The 23,748-nt window shown below is 43.0% G+C and overlaps 1 protein-coding gene across 3 annotated transcripts in view; it reads right to left on the bottom strand.

Annotated features, from left to right (window-relative positions):
- Nucleotides 1-5,339: 5,339 nt before the first annotated feature.
- ubac2 (UBA domain containing 2) overlaps nucleotides 5,340-23,748 on the bottom strand; it is a 241,499-nt gene continuing 223,090 nt past the window's right edge. The window contains exons 9-10 of one of the 3 annotated variants that reach the window (XM_041199466.1): nucleotides 18,257-18,373; nucleotides 5,340-6,311 (exon numbers count right to left, since the gene is read on the bottom strand). In XM_041199466.1, coding sequence (XP_041055400.1) covers nucleotides 18,266-18,373 — 108 coding nt within the window. In that variant the 3' untranslated portion in view covers nucleotides 5,340-6,311; nucleotides 18,257-18,265. Of the gene's footprint in view, nucleotides 6,312-17,928; nucleotides 18,374-23,748 lie in introns of those variants that run through there. The other 2 variants (XM_041199467.1, XM_041199465.1) reach the window with 2 other exon arrangements.

Here is a 23,748-nt window from a genome sequence, read left to right as displayed (position 1 = left end):
TGTGCCAATAGGCACTCTGTGGTCAGACACACCACACTCTGAAACCAAGTGACAGATGTCACCTCAACCAGATGCTATGGATCTCTCACCAACTCCCCAAGATGCTTGTCACATCGAGAACCAACCAGTCTCACTGAACTCTGTCTTTCACACGTGGGTTTCCAATTTTTATTCTCCAAGAACTCGCTTTGGAATCTTCTCCCAAACCAACGCTTTCTCTCAGACTTCCACAAGGGTTCATCACCAAGGTTTCAAACTCTCCTTCTGATGTTCCTCCTCCCTGGGCCATCACATGCATTCAAGCAGTCTTCCATGCACTCTCTCTCACCAACTCAGCCAACAACAGTATACCACTGTTTCACATGTCCGTAGCAAAGAGTTACAGACCTTCAGCTGTCTCTTTGGACTTTCTTGCCTCTTGCAAACTGTCCTTGCTTTAATTCTGCTTTCTGCAGCTTTTGTCTCTTTAAAGCTGAAGCTTGGAGCCTTTCTCTCTGCCTCTCACTCTTAACTTCACTTAATAGGGCCTTTTCCAGGTTCCTGTCCTTCCTTTGACTAGAAGGTCTTCTTTGAGCTTTCCACTCTTCCACTCCCCTGGATTTTTGGGTTTTTCTTTAGCTTGGGACTGGCTATCTGTCCCCTTTGCTACAGTCTCTCCTGGCAGCTACTTTCAAAACCAACTGAACTCCACAGCTTCCAAAACAAAACAGCTGTTTCTCTTATTCTGTGTGTATGTGTGTGTGTGTGTGTGTGTGTGTGTGTGTGTCTGTGGGAGGGACCTGACTCTCTGGCCCCCTGTTGCTAGGCAACAGTTCAATTCTTCTCCCCTTGTTTAACTTAGCAGCAACAGTATTAGAAAACCTCATTAGAAATGCAAACACCCTTTTAAAGTGAAACTAAAACTCCATTCGACCTTTCCTAACACACAGACACAGAAATTCAAATCAAACTTAAACATTAAAGCTAAAACTCATTCCTAACACCTTTAAATACCAATATAACTTACTTAAACTATCGCTATTTCCTAACATCAGGACACTGGGGAAAAAACCCCTGCTCTTCTTTGAAATGGTGGGGTCTTTAATGTCCATCTGAGAGGTCAGACAGTGCCTGGGTTTAACATTCCATCTGAAAGATGATACCTCCAACAGTGCAGCACTCCATGCACTGGGAAGTGTCAGCCTGGATGTCATGAAGCTATTAATGTATAGAATATTATTGGAAAATATTTTTCTTTTAAAATAGAGGTTTAGTCTGTGGGTGTGTCTTAATTGGATTAAAGCCAGCTAGTCTGGGTGCTTTGATGTGTGTGAGTTTTGAGATGTAAGAGAGGTAGAGTGCATTTGCATTTTTTGAACACAGCATTCAAGTGGGGTGAAATCTGGCATCTAGCAAGCAGAGATCAAGCAATATGTTTATATAACTAATAAAATTGGTACTATGAAAGGGGTTTTATTGTTAGAAAAGATGGAGTTCAAAAAGGCTGGTGATACAATGAAAACTTATATTCAATGAACTATGCTCGGTATAACTTCAGCAGTTTTGTGTGTGCAGGGCAGAGGCAATGTAAGATCGAAGTAGCTGTAAGCCGACAACTGTCTCCACAGACCCAAAGTGAAAGGAACCTCATTTTGAATTCGTAAGATGAAAATGCTTTGCTTGGTGTTTGGTTAAGTCTATGAGTTGCTGTTGCCTTAATGGGATTAGTTTGGGAATTTGTTAAAAGTTATGATAGTAGTAATTTGTAGCCATGTGTATATATATTTAACCCGTGTAAATTAATAAAAGGCTTCATTTAATTTAATATAAAACCTCTCAAGAACTGGTGGTCTGATTCGTGAATTTAGAGTTGGATCTCAAACATACCACTCAAAATTATAGGTTATGACAGTTGTTAAATTTCCCTCTGGGATTTTTCAATAACTCAGCTTTACTGAAAGGCTGTCTCATAACACTGAATGATGAGCTCAGGTCTCTGGAGTGAAACTCAAACCCACAATCTTATGACTCAAGGGACAAGAGAGATATCACGTTTATTCTACTAAAAGGGTTATGTGAAGCATTTTAATTCTTTCTTCAATTTGGAGGAGGGACTGAAATTGTCATTGGGTAACTAAAAGCTGCAGGAATAAAAGCAGAAAATGCTGCAATAACTCAGAGATTCAGGCAGCAGTGTGGACTTTTTAGGTGTCGTCCGTTAGTCAGGTGTGGATGAAATTATTTTCTTGAAGACCAGGTGAAGAGAAATGCATATTGCATATATTCACCTCCCATAGCCATATCCTGAGCAGGTCATGTGATGCAGTGAGTAGCATCCCTGTCTCTGAGTCAGAAGCTCTGGGTTCGAGTCCCACCCCAGGACTTGATGGCCAAGGAAGCTGTGTTCATAACGCGGTCAAACAGGTTGGGTATCACCTTGCAAATCCTTCCAACACAAGCCAATAGCAGGCGGTAAGAGGGGAGTGATTCCTGGTCAGCTGTGTGATGGAAAGAAAATTGGAGCATCTACTATCACTGTCCATAGCTTCATGCTGCAAAATGCATGTCAAAATGTATGTTATTGCGACAGTAACTCGGACTCCTTGGGTGTCGGCCAGTGTAGATCAGATTGATGCCAACACCAATGGGGTTCAATCCCCATTCTGGCTAGGGTGGGTTTGGGACCTGCCTCCTTGCCCTACCTGTGGCGGAGATCGTAGCACGACCTGCCTTCAGCCAGAGAACTGAAGCAGCAGCCGCCATGTTCTGCCTTAGTAATTTTTTCTGAAGACTGGCCGGATCTCCTTGTCTTGAAGCCACAAAAAGGTGGAGAAAAACAGAATAACAAGAAAGATAGATGCAGAGATTGCAGCAACAAAGAAACAGTTGAAAGAGATAAAAATTCAGATTAACTGGCTGTTGTTTGCTCATCTTCTACTATCAGGGACACCTCCCTTCCCTTTGTGTCCACACAATTTAAACATTTGCAAAATAACATTGAACTGTCTTTACCTGGACCGTTAAATTCAAACCATCTAGCCAGCTTGTTAATTTAGCTTCAATTAAATTTGGTAAAATAAAAATATCAGTGCAAAGTAACCCATGTACATTATCTAAAACTTTGATTTGTTGCTGTACCTTATCTGTTGAACAAATGCAGTACTATTTGGTTTATGAGGTGCAATTGCAATGCAGATAATGTCTAAAAATATAAATTTCAAACATTATGATCCATGGCACTCCAGTGGGGCATCTCGCAACATGTCATTGGCTAAACTTGGTGGTGCTCGCTTACGTGTTAACATTTTTTACCTTGGGAATGAGCGAGCACCACCAAGTTTAGCCAATGACACGGTGCGAGATGCCCCACTGGAGCGCTGTGGATCATAATGTTTGAAATTTATATTTTTAGACATTATCTGCATTGCAATTGCACCTCATAAACCAGATAGTACTGCATTTGTTCAACAAATAAGGTACAGCAACAAATCAAAGTGGCAAGGGCAAAGGGGCATCTCGGACCTCAGTGAGAAATGGGGCCCAAGCGCCTATCTCATTAATCAATGAGATTTAACAAGTGAGAAAGAAACAGAGGAATGATGGAGAAGGAAATCAGGTGAGTTAGGATCAAATCAGAGACAGCAAGAGAAATAAAGCAAGGGAAAGAAAGATTGGGTTAAGGGAAGAGAGACAGATAGAAAAAACAAGTATTTTTGACATTTTTAAAACCTCCAACCACAATTCATAACCTGAGTGAATGAGGCTCCACATTTTTAAGTGTTTATTTTCTGTGGTGGAGAGGTTGGGTGTCAGTCATTAACAATTATCATGTTATTAAAAGGGTCCTTACGCTGTCAATTACTAGGCTTCACTTTTGCTAGTAAGTTTAATGGGTAATTAATGTACAAATGTAGCAACTTCCTGAAACTTACAAGGAGTTTGAGGATGAGCTGCCATTGTCATGAGGCTAACAGTGGAGCAGAGCAAATCATCCAGTAACCTATGGCAATCCACAGCTCATGCAGACTCTCTTTCTTGCCATAAACTGCTTGAGGATTTACACATCAATAACAGTGAAGGCCATTCAGATCCCATTATACTTGCAGCAAAAGCTGCGCCTTTGTATATGTAGTAACAAGAAGCAGGGGACCGTGGGAGAAGGTTCTCAGTGAACTTAGCAGCACTATTGGGAAAGAAGGGAAACTGGCTGAGTTTCAACTCCATTCTTTTGCCCAGCAACATCTGCTGAAAGTGCACATTCAGTCATGGAGTCAATGGACTGTGGGTGTACCTACACCACATGGACTGCAATAGTTCAAGGAGGTGGTTCCCCACCACCTTCTCCAGGGCAATTAGGGATAAATACTGGCCATGCCAGTGATGTCCACCTCCTGTGAAAGAGTAAAGAAAAAAAGGGTACAGGTGGAGGTCATTCAGCCCATTGGGAAAAATTTTCCCCCCATCGGTGGGAGGGGGGGCCGAGATCAGGAGCAGGTGCGCCTCCGATCAACGCCCTTAATCGGGGACGTGCCGCCATTTTACTTGGGAGGGCCAATTAAGGCCCACCCAGTGTGATGTCCACCAGGAAGTGCTATGCGCTCCCTGTGTGGGCGGAGGAGGATTCCCTCAGCCGAGAGTATGCTCTATCTCGCATGCGCACGAAAGAGCTCACTCATCTCCCTGAGGCTAAGTGCTGCCTCAGGGAAGTTGGCACCAAATTTAAAAATGGTGAAGGGGCAAAAATAAAAATTTTCCTGACATGTCCCCTCATGTGTCACTGTCCGTGGACGAGGTTTTGTGCTTTTTTTGAAGCCCGCCAGGGCTCCCGGGTTGCCTGCCAACCTTAGGATTTGACGGGCAGATCCATTAATTACTTCAATTAGTTTTTAAGTGGCCTCAATGGGCTGTTGACAGGTCAGCAGGCGCACAGCTGATTTGGCTGCGCTCCCGCCGACCTGAAAATTGAAATGACGCAGGGTGACGTTGGGAGTTCCGCCTGATGTCATCCCGCGTCATTTGATGCATCAGCGAGCGGGCCGCGCCCCCGCCCTAAATATCCTGGCCATTGAGTCCATGCCAGCTCACTGCAGAGCAAACCAGGCAGTCCCATTCCCATGCTCTATCCCCTTAAGATGAGAGCACGATTTAAAGTTGCACTTTTCAAGTGTGACTTGGTTAAAATAGCCTCCAAACATTTATTGACAAGCTTCGGACATGGCATGTGACTATATGCGTGATGCATTGTGGAATTGTACCGTGCTAATTATATTACATCAATAGTTGGCATCCTGAGGACACCGTTGATTATGGGGTTAAGATAAAGATGCAGATGAAGATTAGAGATGAAGGTAAACCAAAAATAACTCATAGCTATTTATTTGCACAATCTCAGAACGAAAAGTATTTAACATCATATCTAGTTAAAGTCTCAGAGTTAGAAAGTTTGGGTCCCACTCCAGAGACTTCAGCCCAAAATCTAGGCTGACTCGTACTGAGGGATCAAACATTAAACTGAGGCCACTGTACATATATAAATCAAAAAGGTTCTTTTTGACGAAGAGCAGTGGAGTTCTGGACAATACGCATTGAGTATTCCAACTCAACCAACATCACTAAAAAAATAAAATCTGATGATTAACACATTGTGGTTTGTAGAAGCTTGTGCTCAGATTGACTTCTTTAAAATTCGTTCATGGGATGTTGACATCACTGGCTAGGCGAACATTTATAGCTCATCCCTAATTGCTCGTCTCTTGTTCAGAAGGTATTTAATCACATTGCTGTGGGTCCGGAGTCACATGTAGGCCAGACCAGGTAAGGACGGCAGATTTCCTTCCCTAAAGGAGGTGGGTTTTTTTTTAACAACAATTGGCCACGGTTTAGACTTTTGACTCCAGGTTTTTATCGAATTCAAATTTCAACTTCTGCCATGGTGGGATTCGAACCCGGGGTCTCTGGAGTACTAGAGCAATATAGTGACAATATTGCTCTGCCACCACCTGTCCTGTTTCCTACATTAAACTTCAATAAGTATTTAATCGGCTGTAAAGTGTTTTGGGACATCTTGTAGGTGTGAAAGGTGTTATATAAATGTAAATTCTTTTTTCTTCATCTGTATTTGTGAACTATGTGAAGGTGTGCCATTGAGGCAAAGGTGCAGGATCCACTGAAATGCCAATGTGAAAATTAGCCGCTGCATATTTCCTACAGGGTGTAAAATATGTAATGTATAATCCACATCATGGTAGATCTTTCTGCCTGGATGTTGAACAAAACAGGAGTTTTTGAGTGTGGAGAATGTTGAGAATAGAATGGCTGTTGGGCAACGGGATCTGGAATAGAGGCAAGTAAATAAAGTTAAGATACAAGTCAGCAACAGTCTAATGGAACAGCAGAACAGACTCAAGGGACCGAATGGCCTACTGCTCCTAATACTAGAATCAATGACAACTGACAATTCGTAACAGCAAATTCCCAGAAAAGGAGTCACATTTCTGAACATTTACAAGACAAATTATCAAATGACAGAGCAAGTTTGACGGGCCAAATGGCCTACTCCTGCTCTTAATCCGCAGGTTTATATGTGCACAGGCTTGCCAGCATTAAACCAGGAGTTTGCATGCAAATGGAACGTTCCCCTTTTCATGCGTCACTACCTGGTTTATAAAGTATCCCCGTGGGCCACTCGAGTGCTACTTAAGCACAGGTTCAAACTGAACTTTTACTCCACTGGGTGTGGAGGTGCAAGGCAGACTCCTGGGGTGGGTCTAAATACGGCTGGAATACAGTGCTCAGGAGTGAAATCAGGGCCTAGCTTCTGACTTACTGTTAGCTTCGCATAATGTGCACCTAAAGTCACAGTGCAACACTGCAAAAAAAGATAACTGCACTGGAGATTGCAGGAGATTGCAGCTTCAGTATAAAGCATTGAGAATTTAATCATGGTGATACATTCCATGTGTATTTTACCAGTAAAGTTCTACAGCTTACAAATGTGGTCAAAACGTGCAGATTTTGATCACTTTTCTAATCAGTACTAAAACCTGCTTAGCTAACTTACTTTGTATCACGAAAGGAACAAGACTAGTTTAAGTGTGACTGTTTGGAACAAATGGTATTTACAGCAGAAAGAATCTAGGTACTTTGCTACATAATTCAACAACTTGCATTTATATGGCACACTGAATGTAGTAAGACATCCCAAGGCACTTCACTGGTGTGTTATCAAACAATTTTTAACACGGGGCAACATAACAGACATTAGGACAGATGATCAAAGGCTTAAGGAGCAGCTTAAGAGGAGGAAAGCGAGAAAGAGAGACATAGAGAGGTTTAGAGGGGGAATTTTAGATCTTCGGGCCTTGGCAGCTGAAGGCAAGGCTGCCTATGGGCGGGGTGATGAAAACCTGTGATGTGCAAGAGGCCAGAACTGGAGGGGTTGGAGCATACTATAGAGATTTGGCATGGGGAGTTGGGGAGGGTGTTGTAGGGGATGGGAGTTGCCAGAATAGGAGGCAATGTAGGTCAGCGAGTGCAGTGGTGATGGGTGAGTTGGAACCTGATGAGAGTTAGGGTTCAGGCAGCAAAGTTTTAGATGAGCTCAGGTTTGGGCGGGAGGACGGCTAGTAGTAAGTTAGGATTGTCAAGTCTAGTGCATGGATATGGCGATAAGGAAGGATCATGTTGAGCTTTCTGGTGTGCAAAAATAATGGCATAAGGTTTTTATGCTAGAAAATGTCTAAAACGTGGAAACAACACACCTGCTTTGGATTGTTATCTATGTCCTCTGATAACATCTGAACAGTCTGCCTTGTTACAAAAAAGCTACAAAAAGCAGAGCAAAGGAAAGGAGCATGCAAGCATCAACGAATCACATACCCACAGTCTGCATTTCCTCAAGTTTCAACTGACTTGATAAAATCCCACCATGCACCACGTGTTGCGCTTTTGAACGAAACGAAACAAAATATGGCACTTTCTTTTTATTTGTTCATGGGGTGTGAGCACCTGTTGCCCATCCCTAATTGCCCTCAAGTAGGTGGTGGTGAGCTGCCTTCTTGAACCGCTGCAGTCGTGTGGTGTAGGTACACCCACAGTGCTGTTAGGGGGAGAGTTCCAGGATTTTTACACTGGGTACAGTATAGGAACAGCGATATATTTCCAAGTCAAGGCAGTGTGTGGCTTGGAGGGGAACTTGAAATTGATGGTGTTCCCAGGCACCTGCTGCCCTTGTCCTTGGAAGTGGGAGAAGTTGGGCGTTTGGAAAGTACTGCAAAGGTGCTATCGAAGGATGGGACTTGCACCGAAAAGAAATTATAGAAAAATATTAACTATTTGAAAGGAGTCAATGTTAGAAGCATGGGTGTGTCCTGTATCCAGTGACTTGTTTACCAAAGGATAGTTTTCCAAAGGAAGGGAAAATTGGAGTTGAGTCAACTCGCCAAGTCTCTTTCTATAAGATCCATAAGTCTTTCACTGAAAATCTCATTTTTGTCTTTGTTATCTCCAGGCTTGATTACTTCAATGCTCTTCTGCCCAGCCCCCCAACTTCCACCCTCCAGAAACCTGAGCTCAGCCAAAACTCTGTCGCCCATGTCCTAACTCACACCAAGTCCTATTCATCATTCACCCTAGTGCTCACCAATAACACTGCCTCCTGGTCCAGCAACATCTCTATTTTAAATTTCTCATCCTACCTTTCAAATCCCTCTCTGGTTTCACGCCCCTTCCCCTCTCTTTAATCTCCTCTAGTCCTAATATCCTCTGAGATCTCCATGCCCCTCCAATTCCGGAGTTTTGCACATCCCAAACTTTCTTTCGTTTCACCAATGGTGGCCACTGCAGAGTCAAAACATGAACGGGCAGGCACACTAGACCATAACAACAAAAACTTGCATATATCGTGCAGCTTCAACATAGCAAGAAGTACCAACGCACTTCCCCAAGGCATTATCAAACAATGCTCGACACTGAGTCACAGAAGGAGGTAAGAGAGGAGGTATGATAAGCTTTAAGAAGCACCTTAAAGGAAGGGAGCGAGGTGGAGGGGTTCACAGAGGGAATTCCAGAGCTTGGAGCTTAGAAAGCTGAAAGTCAGCTACCAACAGTGGAGCGATTAAAATCAGGGAGGCAATTGGAGGGAGACATAGTGCTTGGAGGGCTGTGGGCTGGAGGAACTTACAAAGATAAGGGGTTCTTGAGAGAACATAATAAATAGGAGCCAGAGTATATGCTTTATCTGGAGATTGAGACAGACAAACATCAACTGCAGCTGAGGATCATCAACTTGGTGAAAGGTGCTCTTTGGTCTGCCAGAAACTTGTTGGTCTTCCAGTGCAAAGAGTTGTCCCCGATTGAGTGTTGCAGACTGGCACATTCCAAGGTCCAGGACTACGTGCTGAGGGACGCACTAAAGCTTGGGGCAGCCACTGCAAAGGCGCAATGGGGAAAGGTCATTGCCATAGTGCACCGAGGGGCTGGGAACTGTATAGACCCCTCGCAGCTTATGACTCACACTGAATGTATGCAGTGAATATCCATGTATCACAATCGTATTGAAGCACCTCAGAATGCAACATGATCTATGTAGGTAACATAAATACCATTGCACTGTCTGACTGCATGTAATGACCATGTTGATTGCATTGAAGCACCTCATGATCTATGTGGAAAACTTGAATACATTTGCACTTTTTGTGAAGGCCATTTTAAAATGTTTTGTAATGTTCTTTCAGGTATTTTATGAATAAAGTATATTTCTCAAAAAAAAACTGTGATGTCACAGGAGAACAAAGAGTTGATTGGTTGGTGAGTATTTTTCTCATTTATCATTCAAAACAAAGGTAATTTTAGTAATTGTAAGGTTTTACTAGTGGTGGTAAGGTTTACAAATAGTAAAGTTTATTAGATTGACTGGTGAGTATTTCCTATCTATCTTAAGTAAGGAATTTCATTTGGGGTAAATAGAACATTTATTGAAATAAGAAGAACGTAAGTACAGGCAGGACTTGAGACATTAATTAAAATTTAATCAATAAAATAATTAATTAATTAAACACTATAACGAAGGCAGGACAGGAGATTTCACTTCAAGGCAGGGGGCATGGCTGAGTGTTAAATGAATACTTTGCATCTGTCCTTACCAAGGATGCAGATGTTACCCAGGCCATGGTGACAGAGGAGGGAACTTTGTCACGAGAAGGGTTCAAAACTGATAAGGAGGTGGTATTGGATAAACTGTCGGTACTTAAAATTGACAAGGCATTGGGACCGGATGAGATGCATCCAAGGATATTGAAGGAAGTGAGAGTGGAAATTGCAGGGGCACTTGCCATAATCTTTCAGTGTTCCCTAGACTCAGGGGAGGTGCCTGAAGATTGGGGAATTAAAAAGAATTGCAAAAAAGGTTGTAAGGATAAGCCCAGCAATTACAGACCAGTCAGTTTAACTTCAGTGGTGGGGAAGCTTCTAGAAACAATTATTTGGGATTGAATTAGTAGTTACATGGAAAAATGTGGGCTGATTAGGAAAAGCCAGCATGGATTTAAGGGAAAATAGCGTTAAACTAACTTGCTGGAGTTAGAGAAAGTTGATAAGGGTGATGCTGTTGATGTGGTGTACGTGGACTTCCAAAAGGTGTTCAAAACAGTGCTGTACAACAGACTTGAGGAAAGTTGTAGCTCGTAGAATAAAAGGGACAATAGCAATGTAGGTACAAAATTGGCTGAGTAATAGGAAATAGTGAGTAATGGTTAATGAATATTTTTCAGGCTGGAGGAAGCTTGTAGTGGAGTTTCCCAGGGGTTGGTATTGGGACCCTTGGTTTTCCTGATATATATTAATGACCTAGATCTTGGTGTGCAGGGGATAATTTCAAAGTTTATGGATGATACAAAACTTGAAAGCACTGTAAACTGTGAAGAGGACAGTGTAGAACTTCAAAAGGACATAGAGAAGTTGGTGGGGTGGGCAGATCAGTGAAGGTGAAGTTCAATGTGGAGAAGTATGAGGTGATTCATTTCGGTAGGAAGAAAATAGAGAGACAGTATAAAATCAGGGGTACAACTCTAAAGGGTGTGTAGGAGGGGAGGGACATGGATGTATATGTGCATAAGTCATTAAAGGTGGCAGGATAGGGCACCTATGGATAGAGCAGGTAATAAAGCATACAGTATCCTGGGCCTTATTAAAAGGGGCAAGGAGTACAAGAACAAGGAGGTTAGGCTGAACTTGTATAGGCATCAGTTAGACCTCAGCTGGAGTATTATGTACAGTTCTGAGCACCACACTTTAGGAAGGATGAGAACACATTGGAGAGAGTGCAAAAGAGGTTTACAAGAATGGTTCCAAGGATGAGAAACTTCAGTTCCTGCTTGTAAAAAGATCTAGAACAAGAAGGCACAGATTTAAAGTGATTTGCAAAAGAGGCAAACGCGTCATGGGAAAAAACCTTTTCATACACCGAGTGGTTTGGGTCTGGAATGCACTGCATGGAAGTGTGGTGGAGGCAGGTTCAATCAAAGCATTTAAGAGGGCATTAGATGAGTATTTGAATAGAAACGATATGCAGGAGTATGGGGAAAAGCCAGCACTGAGTCATAGTGCTCATTTGGAGAGCTGGTGCAAATACGATGGTCCGAATGGCCTCCTTCTGCACTGTAACAATTCTGACATTCTGTGTGGTGGCTGCAGAATGTGGAAGCTCATGGACACCAGTGTGATCCAAGGCAAACACATCTGCAGTAAGTGTCTGCAGCTGGAGGAACTTCAGCTCAGAGTCATTGAGCCGGAGGCTGAACTGCAGGCACTGAGACACATTAGGGAGGGGGAAAGTTACCTGGGCACTTTGTTCCAAGAGGCAGTCACACCCCTTAGGAGAAGGTTGTCCGATTTGGACCATGGTCAGAGATAGGAGGGTGGGACTGCAAGTGAAGCAGGTATGGGGATTGAGAAGGTAGATATGGAGGAGCCTCAGCCCTTGCAATGGTCCAACAGGTTCAAGGTTCTTGCAGCCTGTATGGATGAAAGCGGAGGTTGCAGGGTGAATGAGCGAACTGACGTTGGTCCCGTAGTACAGGAAGCCATTCAAGCAGGGGACAGTGAATAGGAATGTAGCCATAGTAGTGAACAGTATACTCAGGGGTCAGACACAGTTCTCTGCAGCCAAGTGTATGAGTCCAGAAGACTGTATTGCCTGCTTGGTGCCAGGGTTCAGGACATTTACTCTGGGCTGAAGAGGAAATTGCAGTGTGAGAGGGACAATCTGGTTGTGGTCCGCATAGTTAACAACGAGATAGGTAAGATTAAGAAAGAGGTTCTGTTTCCAGAGTATGAGCAGCTAGGAGCTAAATTAAAAAGCAGAACCTCAAGGGTAATAATCTCTGGATTATTACCTGAGCCATGAGCAAATTGGAGTAAGGTAAATATTATTAGAGAGTCAAATGCATGGCTCGAAGATTGGTGTGGGAGAAATGGGTTTTGATTCATGTGGCACTGGCACCAGGACTGGGGCATGTGGGAGCTGTGCTGTTGAGATGGTCTTCACCTGAATCCTGCTGCGACCAGTATTCTGGCAAGTCATATAACTAGGGCAGTAGAGAGGGCTTTAAATTAAATAGTTGGGACGAGGGATCAAGTGAGGGAAGGTGTGATAAATTAAAGAGAGAGAGGACAAGGCAAAACAGCAAGATAGCAATAAGGGAATTGATTAGCTGAGTGTGGCAGGAAAGGACAGAGTGTTCAAACTTAAGGGTGCACCAGCAGATAAGGCAAGAGGTTGCAAAAATAATAAAAGGAATTAAAGACACTCTATCTGAATGCACACAGCATTTGCAACAAGGCAGACAAATTGATGGCACAAGTAAACAAGTATGATCTAATTGCCACTAGCACGACATGGTTGCAGAGTGACCAAGGCTGGGAAATGAATATTTAAAGGTATTCAACATGTAAGAAGGATTGGCAAAAAGGAAAAGGAGGTGGGGTAGCACTATCAATAAAGGATGAGGTCAGTACATTAGTGAGAGAATATCTTAGTACTGAAGACTTGTGCTCCAGAACTAGCTGAGCCCCCTAACCAAGCTGTTCCAGTACAAAAAAGCAGGACAAATCCAACCCTGCCAATTATCGCCCCAATAGTCCACTCTCAAACATCAGTAGAATGATGGAAGGGGTCATCAACAGTGCTATCATGTGGCACTTGCTCAGCAATAACCTGCTCACTGACACTCAGTTTGGATTCTGCCAGACCACTCAGCTCCTGAACTCATTACAGCCTTGATCCAAACATAAATAAAACAACTGAACTCCTGAGGTGAGGTGACAGTGACTGCCCTTAACATCAAGGCAGGACTTGACCAAGTGTAGCATCAATGAGCCCTAGCAAAACTAAAGTCGATAGGAATCAGGGGAAAACGCTCCACTAGTTGGAGTTGTACCTAGTGCAAAGGAAGGTGGCTGTGGTTGTCAGAGTTCAATCATCTCAGCCCCAGGACATCACTGCAGTAGTTCCTCAGGGCAGTGTCCTCAGCCCAACCATCTTCAGATGCTTCATCAATAACCTTCCTTCCATCATAAGGTCAGAAGTGGGGATGTTCGCTGACGATTGCACAATGTTCAGCACCATTCACGATTCCTCAGATACTGAAGCAGTCCATGTCCATGTGCAGCAAGACCTGGACAATATTCAGGCTTGGGCTGATAAGTGGCAAGTAACATTCACGCCACACAAGTACCAGGCAATGACCATCTCCAATGAGAGAGAATCTAACTGTCGTCCCGTGACATTCACTGGCATTACCATTGCTGAATTCCCCATTCTTAACATCCTGTGGGTTTCCATAGACCAGAAACTAAACTGTACCAGCCAAATAAATACTAAGGCTACAAGAGCAGGTCAGAGGCTGGGAATTCTCCGGTGAGTAACTCACCTCCTTTGCGCAATGTACAAACTCATGAACGGGCCTAAGGTTGTTAGCTTCAGCCCTGGAAAGTGCCCATCCTACCTCAGGTTACCCTGGAAAGGCAAGATATCTCAAAAATTTGAGCAACAGGTGAAGCTAGCTGTTTCACATTGCTACAATGCAGCAGCAACAGGAGTGGGATTCGCCACTAACAGGATGCTGCCATCAAACCAATAAGACATGCTGCCTATCACACAAAAGAGTAATGTGCTAAATGAATATCAGTGCCTGTGTGATGCTAGGTATGTAGGCTGTACATCCCGAAGACTGGTGAATTGTATCAAACAGTATGTCCTTTCTGCTGTTTGCAATGGGCAAACTGTACCCAACCTGACCATGCTTGCAAAACTCAAGATACAGTGTCCAACATTAGATGTGATTCCGCGATTGTACAACATTCGCTAAATAATCCTCAGTGTGCTAAGAATTACACTGACAACCAAATTAAGATTGTCAGTTGGGCTCGCAATGTGATGCATTTGTGTGTACTGGAAACTACATATATTAATACACAGGGGCGGGTTCTTTGCAGACAGAAAGAACATGTACACACATTACACCTGCTTCAGCTAAACAAAATAAGTGAGTTAACTGTCAGTCACCATCAACTGGTGCATTCTACATGACAATGTCTCTACCAATCAGGGTCCATTTGTCAACCATTTGGTGCTCTGATCTCATACGTTATGAACTTCTTGTCTCCCTTCGATTTGTATTCTTGTGAAATGTCCTGATGAGTGCAAGATGAAAAGCTTCAACAAAATGTCCCTTTTTTTCAGCAACACTCAAATGATCTTAAATGTTCACTTCCTTCACGGCCAATGCACAGTGACAACAACGGGTACTATCTACAAGATGCACTGCAGGAAATCAACAAGGCTCCATTAACAGCACCTTCCAAAGTCACTACTTCTACCGCCTAGAAGGACAAGGGTAGCATATGCATAGGAACACCACCACCATCCACAACTTCCTCTCCAAGCATCCTGACTTGTAATTATATCACTGTTCCTTCACTGTCACTGGGTCAAAATCCTGGAACTCCTTTCCGAACAGCACTGTGGGTGTACCTACACTACATGGGCTACAGCAGTTCAAGAAGACGACATACCACCACTTTCTCAAGGGCAATTAGGGGTTGGCAGTAAATGCTGACCTAGCCAGTGGCGCTCACATCTCATAAACAAAGAAAGAAGAGGATAGGAAGATGTAGAATGAGTGTGGGTGGAACAAAGAAACAGCAAGAGGCAACAAACATTTGTAGTTGTTTATAGTCCACCAAACTGCAGTGGTAATGTAGGCCATGGTACAAATCAGGAAATTGGAGGTGCATGTAACAAGGGTATTTTCAGTAATCATGGGGGACATCAATCTACATATAGACTTGGTAAACCTAATTAGCACTAATTCTGTGGAGAACAGATTCCTGAAATGTATATGAGATGGTTTTCTAGAACAGTATGTTGAGGAAACAACTACAGAATGGGCTATTTTAGATCCAGTAATGTGCAATCAGAAAGAGTGAATTAATAATCTCATAGTAAAGGAGACTCTAGGGAAGAATGACCATAATATGGTGGGATTTTACATTACGTTTGAAAGTGATGTAGTTCAACGGAAATGAGGGTCTTAAGTCTAAACAAAGGAAACTACGAAGGCATGAAGGGAAAATTGGCTGTGGTAGATTGAGAAACTACATTAAAAGGTATGACAATATTAAGATAATGGTGAACATTTAATATATGGGTTACAACAAATCTACATTATTTTGAGACACAAAAGCCCAGCAGGAAAGGTGATCCAACTGTAGCTAACAAGTAAAGGTTGTTATGAGATCAAAGGAAGGAATTCATAAATTTGCCAAAAATAGTATTAAGCCTGAGGAACAGAAGCATTTTAAAATTCATCAAAGGAGGGCCAGGAAACTGATAAAGAGAAAAAAGAATATGCAAGTAACTTTGTGAGAAACATAAAAATAGATTACAAAAGCTTTTGTTGTTATGGAAAAAGGAAAAGATTATCAAAGACAAATGTGGGCTCGCTAGAGGCAGAGACAGGAGAATTTATAATGGGGAATAATGGCTGAGGAACTAAACAAATACTTTGTGCCTGTCTTCATGGAAGAAGGTACAAAAAAACCTCCCAGGAATACTAGAGGACCAAGGGGCTAGCGAGAAAGAGGAACTAAAAGAAATTAGTATTGATATAAAAGTAGTACTGGAGAAATTGGACTGAAAGTTGATCAATCCCCCGGACCTGATGATCTACAACCCGGAGTGTTGGAAGAGGTAGCTGTAGATATAGTCAATGAGTTGATGGTCATCTTCCAAAATTCTGTCGATTCTGGAATGGTTTCTGCAGCTTGGAAGGTAGCAAATGTAATCCCATTATTTAAGAAAGGGGGGGAAGAGGGAAAATGGAGAATTACAGACCTGTTAGCCTGACATCAGTAGTAGGGAAAATGCTAGGATCAATTATAAAGATTATGATAATTGAACACTTAGAAAATAACGATAGCATTGGGCAGAGTTAACATGGGTTTATGAGAGGGAAAGCATGTTTGACAAACTTGTTAGAATTTTTTGAGGATTTAATTAGCAGAATAAAAAAAGGGAGAATCAGTGCATATGGTGTATTTGGATTTCAGAAGGCTTTTGATAAGTTCCAAACAAGGGGTTAGCAAACCAAGTTACAGCACATAGGATTGAGGGTTAAATACTGGAATGGATTGAGAATTGGTTAATGGACAGGGGAGAGAGTAGGAATAAATGGATTATTCAGAGTGGCAGGCTGTGACTAGTGGGGTACGGCAAGGATGCTTGGGTTTCGGCTTAGTGCTTGGGCCCAGCTATTCACAATCTATATCAACAATTTGGATGTGGGGACCAAGTAATATTTTCAAGTTTGCTGATGACACAAAACTAGGTGTGAGTGAGTTGTGAGGAGGATGCAAAGAGGATTTAGACAGGTTAAGTGAGTGGGCAAGAACATGGCAGATGGAATATAATGTAGAAAAATGTGAGTTATCCACTTTGATAGGAAAAACAATAATGCAGAGTATTTCTTAAATGGAGAGAGATTGGGAAGTGTTGATGTCCAAAGGGCCTGGATGCCCTTTTCATGAGTCACTGAAAAGTAATATGCAGGTACTGCAAGCAATTAGGAAGGTAAGTAGCATGTTGGCCTTTATTGAAAGAGGATTTGAGTACAGGAGTAAAGAAGTCTTGCTGCAATTGCATAGAGCTTTGTTGAGACCGCACCTGGTGTATTGTGTACAGTCTTGGTCCGCTTGCCTAAGGGAGGTTATACTTGCCATGGAGGGAGTGCAACAAAAGTTCACCAGGCTAATTCCTGGGATGGCATGATTGTCCTATGAGGAGAGATTGAGGGGACTGGGCCTATATTCTCTAGAGTTTAGATGAATGAAAGGTGATCTCATTGAAGCGTACAAAATTCTTACAAGGTTCAACATGACAGATGCAGGAAGGGTTTCCTGGCTGGGGCAGCTAGATCCAGGGCACACAGTCTCAGAATAAGGGACAGGCCGTTTAGGATTGAGATGAGGAGGAATTTCTTTACTGAGAGGGTGGTGAATCTTTGGAATTCTCTATCCCAAAGGGCTGTGGAGACTCAGTCATTGAGTATATTCAAGACAGAGATCAGTAGATTTCTAGACAGCAAAGACATCAAGGAATATGAGGATAGTGTGGGAAAATGGCTTTGAGCTAGAAGAGCAGCTGTGGTCTAATTGAATGGTGGAGCAGGCTCGAGGGGCCCGAAAGGCTCCGATTTCCTATGTCTTCCCACTCTATAGGGCAAAGAATGCCTGCGAGACCAAAGGGAAACTAATGAGGATAAAACAACCCTGAAGAGTAGGGGAAAGAGAAAAGATTTGAAAACATTTAAAATGGACAAGAGAGAGAGAGCAATGCTGAATACATGGATCTGTTTTAATTATTGAGCCAAGGTAGAAGCAACAAGCTGTATTAAACTAACAATTTTATTGAACAATTTCAACTCAGTTTGATACATCAACAGCTTAATTTGCTTTCAGAAAAACAGTTGCACCGCACCTCTGAGAACTTGAATACCTTATTTATTAAAATTATGGCTCTCCCAGGTTTGTTCCCTTAAGTGATTATCTTTTAGTGATTCTTACATATACTTGATGCCAAAACATAATCAGCTCTTTACAATTTTAAATCGGATATTTCCTTTCCCCACTCAAACATGTCTGACTTCTGTGCTGCCCAGTGCCACCTCGACATTTGCAGGTACAATGCTAAAGTCATTTGCACAAAGTCCGAGTAAGTCACCTGCTCCTGTTAGTGCTGAAGTAGGAAGTTGGTGGCCATATTAAGGTCATTGTTAGTAGCTCTCAGAGCTTCCATAGCGTCGACTCGAGAAAAACCCATTTCCATCAGCCTCGCCACCTGCAACATGCACACACACACAAAAAAATCCAAATAAGAAAAATTAAACTTAAGGCAACTCACACAAGCCGGTTACATCGCCCATCTCTTCCCCTGCCTTGGCTAACCTGCTCCTGAAACCATCATCCCTCTTTTGCTTCCTCTAGATTTGATCATTCAAATGTACTCCTGGTCAGCCTCCCATCTGACAACCTCCATAAATATAAGCTCAAAGTTCTGCTGCCTGAACTCTAATTCCCATTCACTCATCACCCCTGTTCCCGCTGGCCTACATTGGCTCCCAGTTAAGCAACACTTCATTATTACAATTCTTAGTTCTCCACGGCCTCATCCTTCCCTATCTCTGTAATCTCCTCCAGCCCTACAAATCTCAGAGATCCTTGCATTCTTACAGTTCTGGCCTCTTGAACATCCCCGATGGTAATCACTCCATCATTGGTGGCCGTGCCTTCAGCTATTGAGGCCCCAAGATCTGGAATTCCCTTTCTACACCTTTCTCACTTTGTTTAAGACACTCCTCAAAACCTGCCTCTTTTACCAAGATCCTCCCTAACATTGTCTTATGTGGCTCAGTGTCAAATTTTGTTTGATAATACTCCTGTGAAGCATCTTTCACATTTTACTATGTTACGGGCTATATAAATACAAGTGGCGCTGTTAATGATATGTCACAAAGATGAGAATTTTAAATTTGAGGCATTGCTGGACCAGAAGCCAAAATAGGTCAATGTAGCCAATATAAAAAAATTTAAGTATAAAATAGCTTGCGAATGTATCATAAACATTAAGACCTGTGAGTGAAACACGAGGGAGGTTAGTCTCCGCTAAAGTACTCAGTAAGTACTCAGTGCAATGAAACTGCGACCCCAAATCTAATAGAAGAGCAATAAAGGGACTTTTCAACAAAGTAAGGCATGATTCAAGATTGGTATATTTTAGAAGAGGAATGAGTAATTGTAACCTGACATTTTAATGAAATCAAAATATTATCTGCTAAATATCTCCACGTGTCCTCCCACAGTCCCTTAAATCTGTGTCCTTAGTTGTGCCAGCATCACAGGCTAACATCTATATTCTGCTAACATTTATATGGGTAGCACTAACTAAACCAGGTATTACATTGGGTCACAGTCTCAGGATAAGGGGCCAGCCATTGAGGACTTGATTTTGAATGCTCTTGCGTTAGTCTTTAGAACTCACCATGAGCAGTAGAGGGCAGCAAAACTGTGAGGAGAACACTGCAATACTCTTGCACCACAGAATGCTATCAAACGATAATCTACAATATCATGCTTCTTCCAGTAAAGCTTGTTTTACGATGAACAAAAGCAGCGCCAAGGGGAGACTAAATAAAATCCCTTCATTCATTTACAACATCTTGAATTCTGGCAACCGCTTTGTCAGAGGCCTCAGTGGACGGGAAGTGGGCTGCAAGTCACTCACCACCCCCAGCCCCCAAAGGCTATATTTTGAGTAATATTGCCCGAAACAAGGACATCACTTACATTAATAAGGGGGTGGCATGATGAGTTTAGAGCAAAGGCCATCTGCCCAAACTGAAATATTTGTACAGTAAGCTTTGTATTATCTAGCACTCGACCAACTGGAATTCTTAACCGAACAAAATTTCTGATGTTCTAATATGAATCATCACTCTACCAACAGGAAGCAATTACGAAGTTATCCGGATCCTGCACCTGTACACTATTATTTATACTTGATGTTTTAATGTACTGTTGAAGATTAGAAGTAAAAAGAATACTGTTTCTTTACTTCCTGAGTACTTGCATATTAGTTCATGCTACAAGCATTGTGCTGTGTTCAAACGGTAAATGAGACTCGCCATTAACTGGTATTTTTGACTAACCAGGGCCACCCATTCCCCACGCATGCCAGAGAATAAAGATTTTACTGTGCAACATGTAATTCATAAGCACCATTTTTAAGAACCTTGATCAAGTTCAGTTAGAGCTTGATTTTCTGAAATAATGCTTTATTTATATTTGGGAGAGAAGGGAAAGACGTTATTGAGGTAATGTGATAAAGCCTCCAAAGTTGGGAATCCCACCGCTAAAGAACATAAGAAACAGGATCAGGAGTAGGTCATTCGGCCCCTTGAGCCTGTTCAGCAATTCAACAAGGTCATGGCTGAACCTTGATATCAACTCCACCTTGCCCCTGAACCCCATATCCCTTGATTCTCTTAGTACCAAAAATCTATTGCCCTCTGTCTTGAATATACTCAACGACTGAGCATCCACAGCTCTCGTGGCTACAGAACTGAAAGATTCACAAGGCCTTGAGTGAAGGAAGTTTTTCTCATCTCAGTCCTAAATGGTCACCCCCTTATTCTGAGACTGCGACCCCAGTCCTAGATTCTCCAGCCACGGCAACACTACCTACCCTGTCAAGCCCTTTAAGAATTTTACATGTTTCAACTTGAAATACATTTATTTATACATTTTAACACACACCATTGATGCATTGTGTTTAAAATCAGGAGGGGTCTGGATTGAGTGGACGGGGAGAAACTGTTCCCATTGGCAGAAGGGTCAAGAATCATAGGACACCCTTTTCAGGTGATAGGAAAACGAGGCAACATAAGGAAAAATCTTTTTATGCAGCGAGTGATTAGGATCAGGAATGCACTGCCTGAGTGTGCAGCTGAGGCAGATTCAATCATGTCCTTCAAAAAACAATTGGATAATTACCTAAACAGAAAAGATTTGTAGGGCTGCGGGGAAAAGGTGGCAGAGTGGGGACTAGCTGAGCTTTTTTTTATTCTTTCATGGGATGTGGGCATCCCTGGCTAGGCCAGCATTTATCGTCCATCCCCAATTGCCCTTGAGAAGGTGGTGGTGAGCCACTTTCCTGAACCACTGCAGTCCATGTGGTGTAAGTACAGCCTCAGTGCTGTTGGGGAGGGAGTTCCACAATTTTGACCCAGCGCCAGTGAAGGAACGGCGATATATTTCCAAGTCAAGATGGTAAGTGGCTTGGAGGGGAACTTCCAGATGGTGATGTTCCCATGCATCTGTTGCCCTTGTTGGTCTAGGTGGTAGAGGTCGTGGGTATGGAAGGTGCTGTCGAAGGAGCCTCGGTAAGCTCCTGCTGTGCATCTTGTAGATGGTACACACTGTTGCCACTGTGCATCGGTGGTGGGGGGACTGAATGTTGAAGGTGGTGGATGGGGTGCCAATCAAATGGGCTCCTTTGTCCTGGATGACGTCGAGCTTCTTAAGTGTTGTTGGAGCTGCACTCATCCAGGCAAGTGGGGAGTATTCCATCATACTCCTGACTTGTACCTTGTAGATGGTGGACAGGCTTTGGGAAGTCAGGAGGTGAGTTACTTACCGCAGAATTCCCAGCCTCTGACCTGCTCTTGTAGCCACAATATTTATATGGTTGGTCCAGTTCCGTTTCTGGTCAATGGTAACTCCCAGAATGTTGATGGTGGGGGGTTCAGCGATGGTAATGCCATTGAATGTCAAGGGGCGATGGTTAGACTCTGTCTTGTGTTGGTGATGGTCATCGCCTGGCACTTGTGTGGTGCAAATGTTACTTGCCATTTATCAGCTCAAACCTGAATGTTGTCCAGGTGTTGCTGCAGTTGGACGTGGCCTACTTCAGTATCTGAGGAGTTGATGATTGTGCAGTCATCAGCAAACATCCCCATTTCTGACCTTAAGATGGAGGCAAGGTCATTGATGAAGCAGCTGAAGATAGTTGGACACTACCCTGAGGAACTCCTGCAGTGACGGCCTGAGACTGAGATGGTTTAGAACTGCTCTCACAGAGAGCAGACATGGACCTGATGGACCAAATGGCCTCCTTATATGATTCTATTTAAAGGGAAACTAGATAAGCACGAGGGAAAAAGAACATGTTGATGGGATTCGTTGAAGGAGGGTGAGAGGAGGCTTGTGTGAAGTATAAGCACCAGCGTGGATCAGTTGGACTGAATGGCCTGGTTCTGTGCTGCAGGCTTCGGGCAATTCTGCAGAAACTTTTCTCAGTTTGACAAATTACACGACGAAGTGGATGACGCGGGCCAGGATTTTCTGGCCCCATTGCAGGTGGGTCCCGCTGTGGGCGAGGCAGCATCCCAGCCAGAAGTCCATTGACTTGTGGTGGGTCCGGAAGATGTCGGTGGTGGGCAGGTGTGGAAAATCCCACTGAGGATCAACAACAACTTGCATTTATATAGCACGACTCCCATCACTAATATTGGATGCATTCAAGTTTTTAAATTGCTAGCTCGCTATAAACCCTCCAGGATTGCACCTGGAGTCATCAGGAACTGAAGGTTAATCTGCTGGACACTGCTACAAGCAAACACCCCAGAAAAGCAATGTTTTAAACATTTCTTCCAACACTTGCGTCAGTGACTTATGAAAGTATTGGAGGGGGTGGGGAAAGAGGGACTTCAACAGGGAGGGGCAGTTAGATACATGACAATGTGTGAAGTTAAGGGGAGATAGTGGCCTAGTGGTGATGTCACAGGACTAGTAATCCGGAGTTCCAGGCTAATGCTCTAGGAGCACAGGCGGCGAGATTTAAATTCAATTAATATAAAAAATCTGGAATCTCCATAATGGTGACCATGAAACTATCAATTGTCATAAAAACCCATCTGGTTCAATGCCCACGAAGGAAGGAAATTTGCCATCCTTCCTTAGTCTGGCCTACATGTGACTCCAGACCCACAGCAATGGGGTTGACTCTTAACTAGCAAACCACTCAGTTCAAGGGCCATTAGGGATGGGCAACGCCCATATCCCGTGAAAGAATAAATAAAACTGCATCTAAAGTTACGAACACTACAATGCCCTGTCAGATAGAAAGTATGGTGAATTGTGCTTCTCCAAACATGAAGCGGACACTTATCATAACCCTGGAATCTTGAGTCAGTGAAGTAAACTAATGTGTGTGGTTTCACCAACTTCAATTAACATGTGCTTGCTGAAATGTTAAAAAAAAAAGTCATCTACACAAGGCAGGTTTGTTGTGAACTTTACAGTTTACACCCCACAGGCCTAGATGGTTGCATCAGCACTGTCTTTTCCTGGCAGTGTGGGTAGCAAACCTTTTACTCCATTTGTAATATGTCCCAGCATTGGCTCAGTGGGTAGCACTCTCACCTCTGAGTCAAGAGGCTGTGGGTTCATGTCTCATTCCAGGGGCTAGGCTGACACTCCCAGTGCTAATACTGAGGGAGTGCTGCATTGTCTTTTGGATGAAATATTAAACTGAGGCCCCCATCTGCCCTCCTCAGTAGATGTGAAAAGTTCCAAAGACGTGATTGTACCCAGTCAAGGTTGTCTAGAATCAGAACAAGCCTTCAGCTTGTAAACTCAAACCCACCCCACAGTTAT

The sequence above is a fragment of the Carcharodon carcharias genome, chromosome 11, assembly GCF_017639515.1.
Source record: "Carcharodon carcharias isolate sCarCar2 chromosome 11, sCarCar2.pri, whole genome shotgun sequence".
Lineage (NCBI taxonomy): Eukaryota > Metazoa > Chordata > Chondrichthyes > Lamniformes > Lamnidae > Carcharodon > Carcharodon carcharias.
The sequence above is the reverse complement of the archived record's forward strand: the minus strand, read 5'-3'. Positions and strand labels throughout refer to the sequence as shown.